Source organism: Bos indicus x Bos taurus, chromosome 27, assembly GCF_003369695.1.
Source record: "Bos indicus x Bos taurus breed Angus x Brahman F1 hybrid chromosome 27, Bos_hybrid_MaternalHap_v2.0, whole genome shotgun sequence".
NCBI classification, from domain to species: Eukaryota; Metazoa; Chordata; class Mammalia; order Artiodactyla; family Bovidae; genus Bos; species Bos indicus x Bos taurus.
Genome location: NC_040102.1, coordinates 15535430 through 15550845, shown reverse-complemented (window position 1 = coordinate 15550845; position 15416 = coordinate 15535430). Strand labels below are relative to the sequence as shown.

The following is a 15416-nucleotide window of genomic DNA, read 5'->3' as shown; positions in this document are numbered from 1 at the left end:
TCCTTCTGAATGCAGAGCTGACGGCAGTTCTCGGCAGTTACCGATCATCACAGATTTCCTCAAAGTTATCTGAAGATCACCTCAAAAGTTGCCCAGGAACTAACGCAATATTTACCTTACTTTCCAACTTAGGGTCAGTATGCTTTAAAAAAAAAAAAAAAAGAACAAGTGGGATTCTCTTATCACAGCAAACACCTGAAGTTTCAGAGTCGAGTGTGCCGCTCCCCTTCAGTAGGAAGGATACTTAAGGAATGAGCAGAGGCCCCAGCAGGAGCTCCCGGCGGAGCTTCTCCTGTTATAGCAGAGAAGCCGACAGAGGCCTCGAGGGCCAGGCGAGGCCAGGGGCCTGCAGCACACCTTTTATTCGTGTTTCCTTCCTTAAATATATCAAGTGCTGAGACTTCCAGCATTTTCCTCGGTTGAAGGCCCTCCAACATGCTTTCAACAGATTTTTAAAGTAGTAAGATCCCATCAGTTAAATCCACATGCCAGATTACCAGGAGAGGCCTGCTCCCAGATGAGAATGTGACTTAAGCAGAGAGGAGTCAGAAACCGAAGACACAGCTCTGGCGCATGCAGCTTCTGAGTTCAGAGCGTGACCCTCAGAGCACCAAGTGCAGGATACAAGGGTTCATGCCCCAGATCAGCACATGACTGACCACGCACTTGCTGAAAACCTCTGGACCTGAACTTTACTTGAATAAATACAGGTTCTTAGGACATACGATGACTCAAGTTTTTTGTGGGGGGAAGGTGGGAGCTGAGTTGGATATATAAATTATGAGACTAGAGAGCCGCAATGCGGGAGACCTGGTTTTGACCCCTGGGTTGGGAAGATCCCCTGGAGGAGGGCATGGCAAACCACTCCAGTAATTTGGCCTGGAGAACTCCATGGACTGTGTAGTCCATGCGGTCACAAAGAGTCGGACACGACTGAGCCACTTTCACTTTCACAGGGCTTCCCTGGTGGCTCAGACGGTAAATAATCCTCCTGCAAGGAGGAAGACCTGGGTTCGATCCCTGGGTTGGGAAGATACCCTGGAGGAGGGCATGGCAACCCACTCCAGTATTCTTGCCTGGGGAATCCCATGGACAGAGGAGCCTGACGGGCTACAGGCCACGGAGTCACAAAAGAACTGGACGTGACTGGCTTAGTCACTAAGCCACCACCACCAGAGGGCGCATGATGGAACCGGCTGAGCCCTTGGCCACAAGGCAGCGACGGGACGGGCCCGCGCTGGGTGCTGGGGAAGGGACCGCAGGCTCAGGGCACCGCCGCGCTCAGGATGGGAGGGCCGGGCAGAGAGAAACCCTAGCAAAGGCCCTGCAGCAATGGGCTGCGGTGTAAGTTTAGGTCATTCATAAATTAGAAACTGTGTCAAATTACTGCAATACCACAAAAAGGACTCTGAAAAGTCCTCTAGAGTCTACAGAATAGCTCCTTCCTTTAGGCAGGGACACTTTTAAATCCAAAATCAGATAAGAAATATGATTCAAAAATTATTCCTAAGGGAAATCATTATGGTTTTTATCAACAAGTAACTGTGTATGTGTATATACATATTCAGTATATTCTGAAGTTCTTCTACAGTTCTGCTTGATATACTCAATTCCAACACTCTCTACTTATCCTCTAAACAAGGCACACAACGGGCACGGCCCCCCATGCAGGCAGTGTTTATACAGAGCAGTTTCTATTAGACCCAGATCAACAGCCTGTCCTTTGTTGCAGTCAGCTAAATAAATATTACTCTTGAATCACTTTATTCTTGCTAACATTTCAGAACCCAGAACAGCAGTGAGGGAAAGAAAAAGCCTTAAAGGGAGCTGAAATAGAAAATAATAATTTAGGGTAACACACAGGATACAATCAGATGTTCTGGGATTTTTCTTTTAAGTTTCCCACTAAATTGACCTCATACCCCTCTTAACGGGCTGACAGGTTTTGCTCACTGCAGATGTGACAGGAATAGGGAAAAATAAGTTACGGATAAAAAGGGCTCCAGGCATTGGGGAGCTATGGTTTCTCAAGCAGCTGTTCTAGTGGTTAAAGCCTAAATGTCCACTCTCTTAATGATATGTCTGAATTTCCAAAGCAGGATTCTGATTCATCCCTGTTGTTACGTGTGCTGACAGGATCCACCCTTCAAAACCACTGACCCAGGGGCCAGGTCTGGGGCGGGGAGTCTCCCACCAAGCAGCCCCGTGGAGACCCCCACCCCCTCCACTGCCTTGCAGGGTAAGAGACATCAGACTAGACACCAGGACAGTAAATCCCTGTTGCTTAAGGAACTGTATGGTGATAACTCGGCTCGCTTACACACCTAAGAGAAGCCCATATAATTTAAAATAAAGTTGCCAGTCAATTAAAAACTATAAAAAAAAAAAAAAAAAAAAAGAGGGAGCTGAAATACTGGGCTTATTCACCTTCAACAGCAAAGAAGTCGTAGCATATGCTCCATTACTACTAGAATGCCGGCCCTTGGCCAGTGTCTTAGTTTGGGCAGCTATAACCAAACACCACAGACTGGCCGGCTATAAACAACACAAACGTGTTTCTCACAGCCTGGAGACTAGGGCGCCAGGGCGGTCCTTGGTGAAGCCCCTCATGGGGGAGGTTGGGGATCTCTCTGCGGCCTCTCTCATAAGACACCAAGCCCATCCATGAGGGCTCCACCCTCCTGACCAAAGCAAACTTCCCAAATTCTGTGACCATCAAGCAGCTGATGGGATTAGTGGGTAAAAGTCACACCTCAGTCAATATGTTTGGCCAGAATGAATGATAAAATAAGGTCAGAGGCAAGGAAATTTTGTGAGCGCACTTAAAACTTCTGAGACCAAGTACTTCAAAAAATTTATAAATTGTGCAGTATTTATAAATTTGCTCTAAGAACCTGTTTCTCCAAATATTCCTAATTTTTCTTTCTCACAGGACAAAGATCTGGGTTCAGATCAGATCAGATCAGTCGCTCAGTCGTGTCCAACTCTTTGCGACCCCATGAATCGCAGCACACCAGGCCTCCCTGTCCATCACCAACTCCCGGAGTTCACTCAGACTCACGTCCATCGAGTCAGTGATGCCATCCAGTCATCTCATCCTCTGTCGTCCCCTTCTCTTCCTGCCCCCAATCCCTCCCAGCATCAGAGTCTTTTCCAATGAGTCAACTCTTCGCATGAGGTGGCCAAAGTACTGGAGCTTCAGCTTTAGCATCATTCCTTCCAAAGAAATCCCAGGGCTGGGTTAGATGGTCTCAAATTTTGTTTTTCTTATTTCTATGATTACTTAGTTTCCCTAGAACAGTACCAGCAATTAAACTAGTTAAGACATTGTAAAGAATTCAAAAACCATTTGATACCTTATTTCTTAAAAACATCAAAATTCCAAAAGAAAAAAGCCACCAAAAATCAAATTAAAATTTCTACATTGTTAAAGAGAGTAATTTGGTCTTCTACTATGAACCTGAAACATTCTCAGAGTGCTGTGTGGATTTGCTGGAGTTTATTGAAGCCTTGGAAGCCTTATTTGAACATTCCTGAATATACAAAGAGGTCCTCCCAGCCCTCCTGTGTTATCCTGAGAAAAGTCAATGCAGAGTCAGCTAGTTAATTCCTTAAGGTTTCAGAGGGCACACAATTGGGTAATTTCTCCCCACCTGTTATACAGTATTTTCTCCCTTTAAATCCTCAAAATACTTTCACAATTACATACCAATTCCTAATCAATGAACAATTATAATTGAAAAAGACTTGCCTGAAACAAACATATTTATATGTAGCAACAAAATTATATTTCAGCATATTCATTCTACCTTCATTTAAAAAAGAAAAAGTTCTCATCTCTAGTTTGCATCCCAAGTATTCTTAGGATCTTCCATCTGTTCTTTTTTTTTTTTTTTTTTAACACTTCTTCAGTTTACTATTCACAAAGAGAACATGAAACGAAGGCTAAGGAGAAACAACCCTGGACATGAAATTGCTTAGAGCCGCACACGCAGCCTGGCAGCATTGCTACATGGTCACTTCGAGCACAGCCCGACTGTCCAGCTTTAAGGAAGCAGTGCGGGCAGGTGGGGTGGCGGGAAGAGGTTAACATCCAGACGAGGCGCTTCCCAGATGCTCAGCCCGCCAACACGCTGACCAGATTGCACTCCCTCTAAAACAGAGCTCTCCAAAAACTAACAAAACAATTCTATTTGGGGGGAGCCTTTTAATATGAGGAAAAACTATGAAACTATGTTTAGTATGTAAACAGAACAGCAGCATGATTCTACCCACTGACTACAATATTCTAAAAATTATGAACACAAAGTTTATCAGGGAACACAGAACTACAAAGGTTTTTGTTAGGATGAAACCATACTTACTTTCTCTTTTGCTGATATAGCAATATTTTAACAAGTTTGAAATACTTAAGTGTATACTCCATACACGTCAAAACTCTGACAGGAGAGAGAAGACGGGGAACTAGACCCAGGACCTTCAGGACATAAAAGCAGAGAAAATGAACTGGTCCTCACCTTTGTGCCTCTTCAGCTGCGGGAAGCTGCTGATTGTTGTTGCCTGGATTATCTCCACTACAATTTGATACCTGAGTATTGAAGAGAGAGAACAATTAAAGATCGAACAGGAAGGTAAGACTATTTTCAGGAAGAATTTCAGACTCTATTTGTAGTGATCAACTGTAACACGGTGAATCCTGCATAAGAATCATGAAAACCATCCAACGCAGGTGAAGTCAGCAGGCTGGGTGCTGCGCCATGGGCTACTCGTTCCTGAGGCCTGAATGCAAGAGTCCTAAACGTACCCCCACCTCCATTCCCCGTACAGAAGCGTTCCCACCTGCCCCCCGACTGAAGAGGGAAACCCTGAGGTCATGAGCGACTCCTCCCCCTTTTACACCCCTCACCAGCGCCCTCCCTGACGCTGGTAACCAGAACCCTACTGCTTCTACCTCCCAGACCTGCACTGTCCAGGAAGGTGACCACGAGCCACGTGGGCTACTTAAATCACAATTTTATTCCTCGTTGCACCATCCACACTTTAAGTGCTGAGCCACCTCACGGACCTCATAAACCACAATGGACTGTGCAAATAGAACACTTCCATCTATAACCTTTACTAGAGATAACACTCAGGGAATATTGCATCATTATAAGATATGGTGGTTCATGGGACGTTTTCCCCCAGGACCTGGGATTGTGTAAATGTGAGGAAGCTGTGGGTGACGAACAGCTCCAGGAATATGTATGTGTGACTGAGAACACCTCTGCTTCAGGAAAAAGAAAACCTTACATTTTTAGACCAAATATAATCCTAGAACAATGGCTATTTTGAGCATGTTCATGTCAGGTAGGTTATAAACCCAAGTTCTCAGGGGCTATTCAGTTATTATTAAGTATTTCCTTAATGAAACTCATTGATCCTGAGTGTTTCTCAGCCCTTAATTATACTAAGAATCTGCCTGTAATAAAACTATGTAACATTAACTCTTTATCAGAACACAATCTTAGCAGCATTTTAAGATTTAATGCTACATCTGGCTGGCTTTTTTTTTTTTTAACCCGCCACCTGGCTTGCTGGATCCTCATTCCCCAGCCAGGGGTTGAACTCAGGCCTACAGCAGTGAAAGCCCCGAGTCCTTAACCCCTGGACTGCCAGGGAGCTCCCTTGGCTGGCTTTTAGAGCACAAAATATGTTCTTCTGCTTTTTAGCTAATTCCTGGATGACTCGAATTCATCAGTCATAGCTCTTCATGGGTTCAGATTCACATCTTTTTAATTTCTTCCTTTGCGTCATATGAACATCAATGCTACTACCCCACCCCTCAGAGAACGGGCTGTTGGGAGCGCTGGCTGGCGGTCGCCTATGGCAGACTGCTGGTTGCCAACACCCTTCATCTCCTTCTCCCCCACTAACTGGACCACACTGATCGGGGCAAGCGAGGCCCCAGACAAAAATGCTAACCTTTTCTCAAGCAGTTAGGGACGGCCATCTAAAATAGTTCCAGCCGACGAGACATGAGCGGAACTGGCCGGGAGGGGGTGCCAGGAAGGCTTCCTACAGAGGCGGGCTCCACGGGAAGGCCCCTTTGTCTTTTGTCCCTGACTTTCCTTAGTTCTCCTGCCTGGGACAAGGATGCAGTGGGATGGAGGCGCAGCACCCCCAAGAATGAAAGCCACGCGGTGATGGGAGAAGACGGGAGGAGCTCAGGTGTCCAGAGACACCACTAAGCCGTGACTGCAGCCCCGGCCTGGCCATCTCAGACTTTCTGGTATTGAGGGTCATAAAGCCCTGACTTGTTCAAGTAACCATGCGTCAATGCGTCTCATGGCCAAATGCCACCTGACTAGCAGAGAACTTTCTGAAGTTTCCATACATGAAGAAGTTATCTCCAGGCTGAACACACTTGGGTGATGTCCTCCAAAAGGAAGCCTTGCTAGGACATTAATGACCATTACAGTTGTGTGATAGAGCCACCTTCATTCCTTCATTAATGGTAAAACACAAAGATAGTTTTTCATGTGATTTTTCCCACCAGTTACTGAACAGATGAGGAAACAGCTTATAAGAAGCATACACAAACCTGGAATCATCAAAGTCTAACACTCCCTAACCAAGTCTTTATTTTAACCTTGGACTTAGTAGGTTCTATAAGCAAAGAGCACTGACTTCTTCCAGGCAACTCAAATGCATGTCACCAAACTCCATAGGCTTGTTGTAGCAACTTCTACAAAGAAAAAGCACAAGAATAATCTATGTGGTCAATATGCTTTCATTAAACAAACACTTGTTAATCGTTTCTTAGGTTCTAGACACACAGAAGTGAGTAACACCAGCATGGTGTCTGTTTTCAGAAAGCTCCAGGGATATATCAGATGGAGAAAACAGCCTATAATATCTGTAATTATGAAGACTACACAATAAGATTGTAATGATTCTAAAATGCAAAATGGCAGGTACATTTACGATTGCTGGTATCTAAATACGTGGGTCTATGAACCAGGGCTACAGTGCAAAACACAGATATAAAGGAAGGAACAACTGCGTTAAAGTGGTAGAATAATAAGTCATCTTAAAACTGTTCCCAAACTACTTCCCTATCTGAGCCAGTCCACACTAGACTTACCTTCCTTCCTGCACAGGAAGCTTTCCTCCCCTCTCCGTTTCCGCACGAGACCCATCATTTCTATCCTTTAGGCTCGAAATACCATCTTTGATATCCGCCCTCCCGTAAATATGAATCTCCAAGTCCTGAATCTTTAAACAAGTTCCTCTCGCCCTCTTCCTCTAGACACCACCCTTCTCACCCGTGGGTCAGCTGCATTCGCTGGACGGCCTGTTTCCTTCATGTCAACCTTTCTATCTCCCACCCAACCCACGCTATGCAGTGCTGTCAAAGCCCCTTCCTCAAGGACCACTCTCAGCGCCTCCTCCTCCGGGGAGGTCCCTGGAGGAGTTGAGCCTCCTCTTCGGAGGAGGACCCCTCTGCTCCAGCCTGTGAGTCCCTCAGCAATCGGCACTGGCCCCCTCGCTCAAGCCCCATAGAAACCTGGAGTGAAGTCAGGATGGCTTCCACACAGCTCTCCTCAAACTGTAGCCACTTGCCAGGCTTTGGCTTATGCTGTTTCCTTCTGAAAACAACCTCCCTTTTTGGCCACCTAATCAGATCTTGCATATATTATTTCTTCCCTCAGGTTATCCTCAATCCCTCTCATTCACATCAACATTTCTCCTCTCTGAAACCCTAAATTACTTCTGCTCTATAATATCACCCATTTATCTACTATTTTCCACAAAGAATGTTGTAAATGAAGAAAACGGTGTGTCCGGGGCTTTGGGGGCCTCGCCCTTCTTTTTAATATGGTAACAAGTCTTGTACTTAAAAAAGTAAACAGTGAGCCTAATGCCATCTGAGGAAGAAGTATGTTCAAACGAATCCATGGAATTCTAAAGTAATATCAGCTAACAGATTCCTTTCATCAGGTACCAGGTTACCTAACTAAATACTTTATTTTACATATCTCATTTAATCCTCACAAGGTACTATAATGAACCCCACACTACAGAGGGAGAAACTGGAGTTCAGGGGGATTAGGAAATCTATACAATATTAACACATTTTTATGGAATTCAGAAAGATGGTAATGATAACCCCATATGTGAGACAGCAAAAGAGACATAGATGTAAAGAACAGACTTTTGGACGCTGTGGGAGAAGGCAAGGGTGGGATGATTTGAAAGAATAGCATTGAAACATGTATATTACCATATGTGAAATAGATTGCCAGTCCAGGTACAATGCATAAGACAGGGTGCTCAGGGCTGGTGCAATGGGATGACCCAGAGGGATGGGATGGGGAGGGAGGTGGGAAGGGGGTTCAGCATGGGGAACACATGTACACCCATGGCTGATTCATGTCAATGTATGGCAAAAACCACTACAATACTGTAAAGTAATCAGCCTCCAATTAAAATAAATTAATTAATAAAAAATTCTATATAAGGTCTCACTGCTTTTAAGCACAAGTAAAGCCTAAATCAAAAATGTTGGAGCCTAAAACAAAATGGTAGCTTTGTCTATGAAAACAGATATGCTGTTTTTAATCTCCAACTAGATCAGAAGCCTCTTGAAAATAGGGATTGCGTCTTGAATTCTTTAACCGAGCCTAACTTGGCAGTAAATATTTCGGGGTGCCAGGGACGGAGTGTGTGTGTGTCCCCTGCAAAAGTCACAGGTGAAGCCTACACCCCAGTGTCATGGTGTTTGGAGGCAGGACCTCTGAAAGGTCATTAGGTCTCGAGGGTGGTCCGTGCCCATATTAAAGAGACCCCAGAGAGCTCTCTCCACCTTGTGAGGACAGAGCGAGAAGACTACTGTTGAACCAGGAAGCAAGACCCTCACCAGACACCCAGTCTGACTACCAGCAGCTTGACCTCAGGCCCACCAAACTCCAGAACTGGGAGAAAGAAATGTTTGTTCTTTGAGCCACCCATTCTATGGTGTATTTGTGATAGTGGTCCAAATTAAAGAGCTAAATTCCTAAGTGTTAACATCTGTAACAGTTAACAGGTGCACATAATATCCTGAACAATCTGTTCTCTGGGTGTTCTCAGTGATTCACACTCCGGAACAAATAAGTCATCAGTGGTACTGAGAAAATACATGCCATCTGAGGAAGAGGCATGTTCAAACAAGTCCACAGAATTCTAAAGTAACATCAGCTAACTGACTCCTTTCATCGGGTACCAGGTACCTAATTAAATACTTTACACTACCTCATTTAATCTTCACAAGGTACTGTAATGCACCCCACACTACAGAAGAAGAAGCTGGAGTTCAGGGGGTTTAAGAAATCTATACAAGGTTTCACTGCTTCTAAGTACAAGAACCAAAATGACAACCTAGGGCTTGATGATGCTAAAGCTTAGCCATTTTCCAGCTTCCCTAAAATTCAACAGGTTAGTGTTTAGCATGTCTAAGGCCCTTCACGGCTTATCGGCACGGCCAAGGCCAGACCATCTTTCCAGCCAAACTGCCTTCCACATCCCTCTCGGATACCATTTTCCGAGCAAACCAGGCCACATGCAATGCTCCAAACACACTCCAGCTCTTTCCTACCAGCCGGGCTCTGCTTCGTTTCTTCTCCCTCCTACACCTCACCTCTCCTCTTCACCTGCTGAAATCCTATTCACTCCAAAACATTCAAGTCTCAGCCAACTCCTCTCTGAAGCTTCCTAGATCCCGCTCACCTACAGCAGGAAATAGGTGCTCCTACCCACTTCTTTAGCTCTTCACACTCTACCTTTGGCCTGATTGTCTTACTTCACATTTAGCGATTTACATCCACAGGGGTCTCCTGTTTTGAACAGCAAACACCCTGATGACCGGGGAAAGAATCGAGGGTCCAGAGTCAATTCAACTTTACAGATATCAGACCCTCCTCACATGGTGCCCAGCACACAGGAGGCATCTGAAGATCCTGACTGAATCTGCAGAACTTACTTTCACTTGACACCAAAAAGCAAAGCAGGAAATGAAGGACTTTCATTCCAAATGCTCCAAGTCTGATGGCACAGCCTTCCTGGTTGTCTGAGGAGCTATCGGGGATACCTGGTGCTCACTTGGCCCGTCCCCTCCAGAGAATGACACAGCCTTGCTGGTGCCAAGTTCAGTTCAACCACTGGGAGGACTATTATTTGTAGGCTTACTCTTGATCAGAAGAGCAGAGATTGTTAGTATCTCTTTTTCCAAAATGATGATGTAAACTCAAGTCTTAGGAGGAAGCAGTATAGTAAGAATTCAGCTCTTTCCATCCTTGCAAGGTCCTACCCAGAGCATCTTTGTCTTAAGGATAATGAAAAAGTCACCCAAAGCTTGCTGGTGCCTGCCACTGAGTCGCCACCTCACCTCCCTTCACTTTTTTATACTTAGCTAAATTAATAAAGACTTAGACCAAGATTATTTTTATGAACTCTCTCCAGTGATCTTAATCTCGCCTGAATGCTACACAGTCCTTCAAAACGTGTGCTCGGTCACTCAGTCATACCTGACTCTGTGGCCCTGTGGACTGTAGCCCTCCAGGCTCCTCTGTCCATGGGATTTCCCAGGCAAGAATACTGGAGTGGGTTGCCATTTCCTGCTCCAGGGGATCTCCCCAACCCAGGGATTGAACCTGTGTCTCTTGTGTCTCCTGCACTGGCAGGCAGACTCTTTACCACTTGTGCCACCTGGGAAGCACCAGCCTTCAAAATAATTACCTTGGAAATCAACACTTTCTACTATCAAATGTTCAGAACAGCTTTGGGATCCTATCAGACTTGATTTCAAAATTATTTAGAAGCCAAACCAAAAAAGTTAGTCTCTCTACTTCATTAGGCACATCTTTGAAATATGACTTTAGAGCTGTCTTGGGAGTGTACATGCTGGAACATCTTAGCAGAGTCAAAGGCTGTGGACAAATTCAGCTGCACAACATGGTAAATGGTTTAAAATACCATCTTGTATTAAAATGAGCAAGGATCTACCATGGAACAGAATATCATATACATACAAATGTTTAAGAAGAAAATCAGAAATTTTAAAATAGTGTTTCAGAACTGCCACAGGCTACTCTATATCAGGCTAGAGATAATATTTCCATTAAAGAGACTTCATGTAAAGTGTTTAAAAAATGAAGCCATGGTGATTTCTGCTAGCTAAGCTGGCGCCGTCTCCCATGTCCACGACACTACCAAGGTCTGCTGGATAATTTAGAAAGTGTATCAGAGTAGTTAAGAATGTGAGCTTTGGGGACTTCTCTGGTGGTCCAATGGCTAAGACTCTGTGCTCCCGATGCAGGAACCTGGGTTCAACCCCTGGTCAGGGAACTAGATCCCACATGCTGCAACTAAGACCCGGCACAGCCAAATATTAATATATAAATATAAAATATAAAGAATGTGAGCTCTGGCACCAGATGGGCTTTGTTCAAATGCTGCTTTCAATGCTTACACTGTCACCCTGGGACAATTTTTCAAGCTTTTAAAACTCAAGAGTCCTCATTTGTAAAAAGAGGAATAGCAGCATTTTTCCTCATAGGACTTTTATGAAGTTACATGAGAGAACTTAAAATATCTGGAACTGCATCTGCCTCACAGTGAGAGTTTAACGACTATTACAATTATTGTCCTTTAACACTGCTGCTGACTCTTTAGATGTGTGTTGTTTAGGGGGATGCTGTGTGTGTGCTTGTAAAATATACATAGAAGCCATTTTATAAAAAGTAACCTCACTTTTTTTTTTCCTATGAGAGTCTAAGCCTGATCAATTAAAGACCACCAGGGTCATTATAGTCCCAGAACATCAGGCTTCCTGACCCACTGCCATGAACAAGAGGAACCATGGGGCATCTCCCCGGAGAAAAAGATAAAAGTTACCATAGGATTCTGGGGAAAGGCAGGGTGTGGATGAAATGTAAATGAAGTGGTGCTGTGACAGGCTCAAAGCAGGGCTTGTCAAAGGGTCAATTTCACATGAACCCAGGGCCCTACTGCCTTGGAAACTACAAAGTTAAGGTCAGTGTAGGATGCTGAATCCAGAACCCCCTATCTGCAACTCTGGGTTAAAATGGGGCTGCTGTTCTGTGTCAAAGTGGCTGATACCCTCCAGGCAAGAGCAGGATGTGTCATTCCTACTGATATAATTTCACGCAGCAAAGTTTCTGATAAAATTTAGAGAGCCGTGCTTTTCAGTGAATAAGAAGCAGGGGTTGCTCAGAAGGGAGTATCATCATGACATTTTACAGCTGTGTTTGGAAGAAATACTACTTCCTGTTAACTTGGTAGCTGGTTTTAGTGTCTGCTCCCACCAGCCTGATAAATGGACAGGCAGATTTTACTTTCTCGGTCTGAGCCAATTTTTACTTTCTCTGAAGTTAACGCTGTTTCAAGAAAATGAGAAAATACACAAAGTACGACATTCAAAGTTAACTGCTATTAACATGTGGTATCTTTATAACCCTTTTTCTATGCAAACATGGTTTTCTTTCTGTTTTATAAGATTGAATTTTTGCTATAAATACTGGCTTCAAGCCTCTTTTTAAAATTTATTTATTATTTATTTATTTATTGGGCTGCACAGGTCTTATTTGCAGCATGTGGGATCAACTTCCCTGAGTTGGGATCAAACTCAGGTCCCCTGCATCGGGAGCTGGGAGTCTAAGCTATTGGACCACCAGGGAAGTTCTCTGTAATTTATAAAATTTATTAATCTATGGTTCAGTTCAGTTCAGACGCTCAGTCATGTTTGACTCTTTGCGACCCCATGGACTGCAGCACGCCAGGCTTCCCTGTCCATCACCAACTCCTGGAGCTTACTCAAACTCATGTCCATTGAGTAGTGATGCCATCCAACCATCTCATCCTCTGTCACTGCCTTCTCCTCCCGCCTTCAATTTTTCCCAGCATCAAGATCTTTTCCAATCAATCTTTTCTTTGCATCAGGTAGCCAAAGTATTGGAGTTTCAGCTTTAGCATCAGTCCTTCCAATGAATATTCAGGACTGATTACCTTTAGGACTGACTGGTTTGATCTCTCTGCAGTACAATAGTTACTGTCTCCCAATAGTATTAAATATTGTTTCCACACTATTATTACATGGCAATCCACTGTACAGGCGAGCCAAAACTTTTTTAACTGGCCCTTATTGTTAGATGTTTTTAATTATCTCAAGCACTTCTTTATTTTAAATAAAATTACAAGAAACATTCTTGGAGAAATCTTTCCTTATATTCCTGATTATTTTCTTAAGATAAATTCTTAATGAATAATGAATCTATCGGAAAGAATGCATATTCTGTGCCCTGTTGTTCAGATTATAAAAGCTGTAACAGAAAGGACATAATCTTTTCAGGAGGTATATTTAATGGTCTTAAGCAGGAAGTAGCCAGGAGCCTGGTAGGCTATAGTCCATGGGGTCGCAAAGAGTTGGACACGACTAAGCGATTTCACTTTCTTTTCTTTTCACCCAGAGCTATAGCACAAACAGGAAATTTTCAGTTAAGATTCAGGAGTAAGAGGCACTTTTTTTTCCCCCACTTTTCCAGTGTGCAGAAGGCGGCTGATTCCACAGAGAGTCTAAGGCACGTTTCCCAGCCTTTCCCATTCACAGCACACACAGTGAGTGACAGCATCTGATCAGGACACGGGGTGACCACCATCCCAGCCACCTCGTGCGCCGAGGACACCTTCATCCCTGCACACCCACACACTGTACTTTAGTCACACTAGCTAGAAAGTTCTGCATGAGAGCAGCCTGAGGAATCCAGAGTACATGTAAACACACACACACACACACAATTCATGTTATATATACAGAAATAATCTGGAAACGTACATGTCAAGTAGTCATAGTTTTTATCTGTCTGCAATAAGTAATTTCTATTTTCTTATCTTGTTTGTATCTTTTAATCTCCCCAAAATAATGACTGTATATTCATTTGCTAGTTCCCAGAGTCTACAGAAATTGCATGTTACAGAAGCAGCCAAAGCTCTGTCATGCTGGCCAGCTGGGGCCTTCGAGTTAACCTCAAGAATGCCAAAGTTTTCTTCTGCTGCCAGTATCTTGTTTCTACTTGTGTTCATTGTATTTTTATGACATTAATATTGTTATAAAGTATTTACAGATGTATTTATAGCACCACTGCTATATGTTCCATTCCCAATTCTTATATAAAGCATTTTCATTGAGAATGTCTACCACGTATCACCTCCAGTTGCCTAGTTTTATCTTCTATACCAAAAATGTCCTAATGACTTTTCATACGTTTTGAACCAAGTTTTTCTGCAATAAGACATACTGTGTCACGTCATCGCCTCCATTAATCGTGTTCAAGTCAGGACCTGACAGTGTTCCTCCTCCTCCTGACAACTGTTATTTTTTCAGCTCTTACCGGGAGACTAGCATGCCCTGCCTTATATGCCTTATCTCATTTAATTATCACGACACCCCTATGCAATAGGAACTATTTTCTCTGTTTCACAGTTAAGACTGAGGCTCAGCGTGGAAGCGACTTGCCTCCGGCCATGCACTGGGCAAGCAGTAAAGCCACAGTGCAAACCAGGTCAGTGAAGTCCAGGCCTGTCGGACCCTCGAGCCAGTGTTGGCGGCCAGGGTCTGCCTCGATGCTTCATGAGACGCTGACCTCTCATGTTGTTAACCCTCATCTGCCTTTAGAAGAACAGCATTTCTGTCAAGTGCAGGACATAGAAAGATAGGACACGCGTGGCCACGACTTACTCGGTGCAGGGCTGGAGTCAGCCCACCAGTCCTGGGCTGGCTCTGGAGAGCTGGCTGCTGTGTTTCAGAAATTAAGCCCACCATTATTAAAATTAAATTACACAAAGTCATGTATGGATGTGACAGCTGGACTATAAAGAAGGCTGAGCACTGAAGAATTGATGCTTTTGAACTGCGGTGCTGGAGAAGACTCTTGACAAGTCCTTTGGACTGCAAGCAGATCCAACCAGTCCATTCTAAAGGAGATCAGTCGTGAATATTCATTGGAAGGACTGATGCTGAAGCTGAAGCTCTAATACTTTGGCCACCTAATGCGAAGAGCTGACTCATTTGAAAAAACCCTGATGCTGGGAAAGACTGAAGGTGGGAGAAGAAGGGGACACAGAGGATAAGATGGCTGGATGGCATCACCGACTCGATGGACATGAGTTTGGGTAAACTCCGGGTGTTGATGATGGACAGGGAAGCCTGGCATGCTGCAGTCCATGGGGTCGCAGAGTCAGACACGACTGAGCGACTGCACTGACTGAGCTGACCATTTTTTTTAGGATTAAAAGTACTCAAAACTCACTGGTTCCTAATGATTTCATTGATTTCTTATCTCTGCGGGAAGTTCTTTACCCACTGGGTCAGTGTACTG

General features: G+C 44.1%; 1 protein-coding gene across 4 annotated transcripts in view; it reads right to left on the bottom strand.

The window, feature by feature from the left end:
- SNX25 (sorting nexin 25) overlaps window positions 1–15416 on the bottom strand; it is a 91801-nt gene that overhangs the window by 35491 nt on the left and 40894 nt on the right. For all 4 annotated transcript variants that reach the window (XR_003509051.1, XM_027529997.1, XM_027529996.1 and 1 more), the window contains exon 6: window positions 4518–4588. Coding sequence is in view for 3 of the 4 variants with exons in the window: in XM_027529997.1 (XP_027385798.1) it covers window positions 4518–4588 (71 nt within the window). In the remaining variant the exon portion in view is untranslated. The remainder of the gene's footprint in view (window positions 1–4517; window positions 4589–15416) is intronic.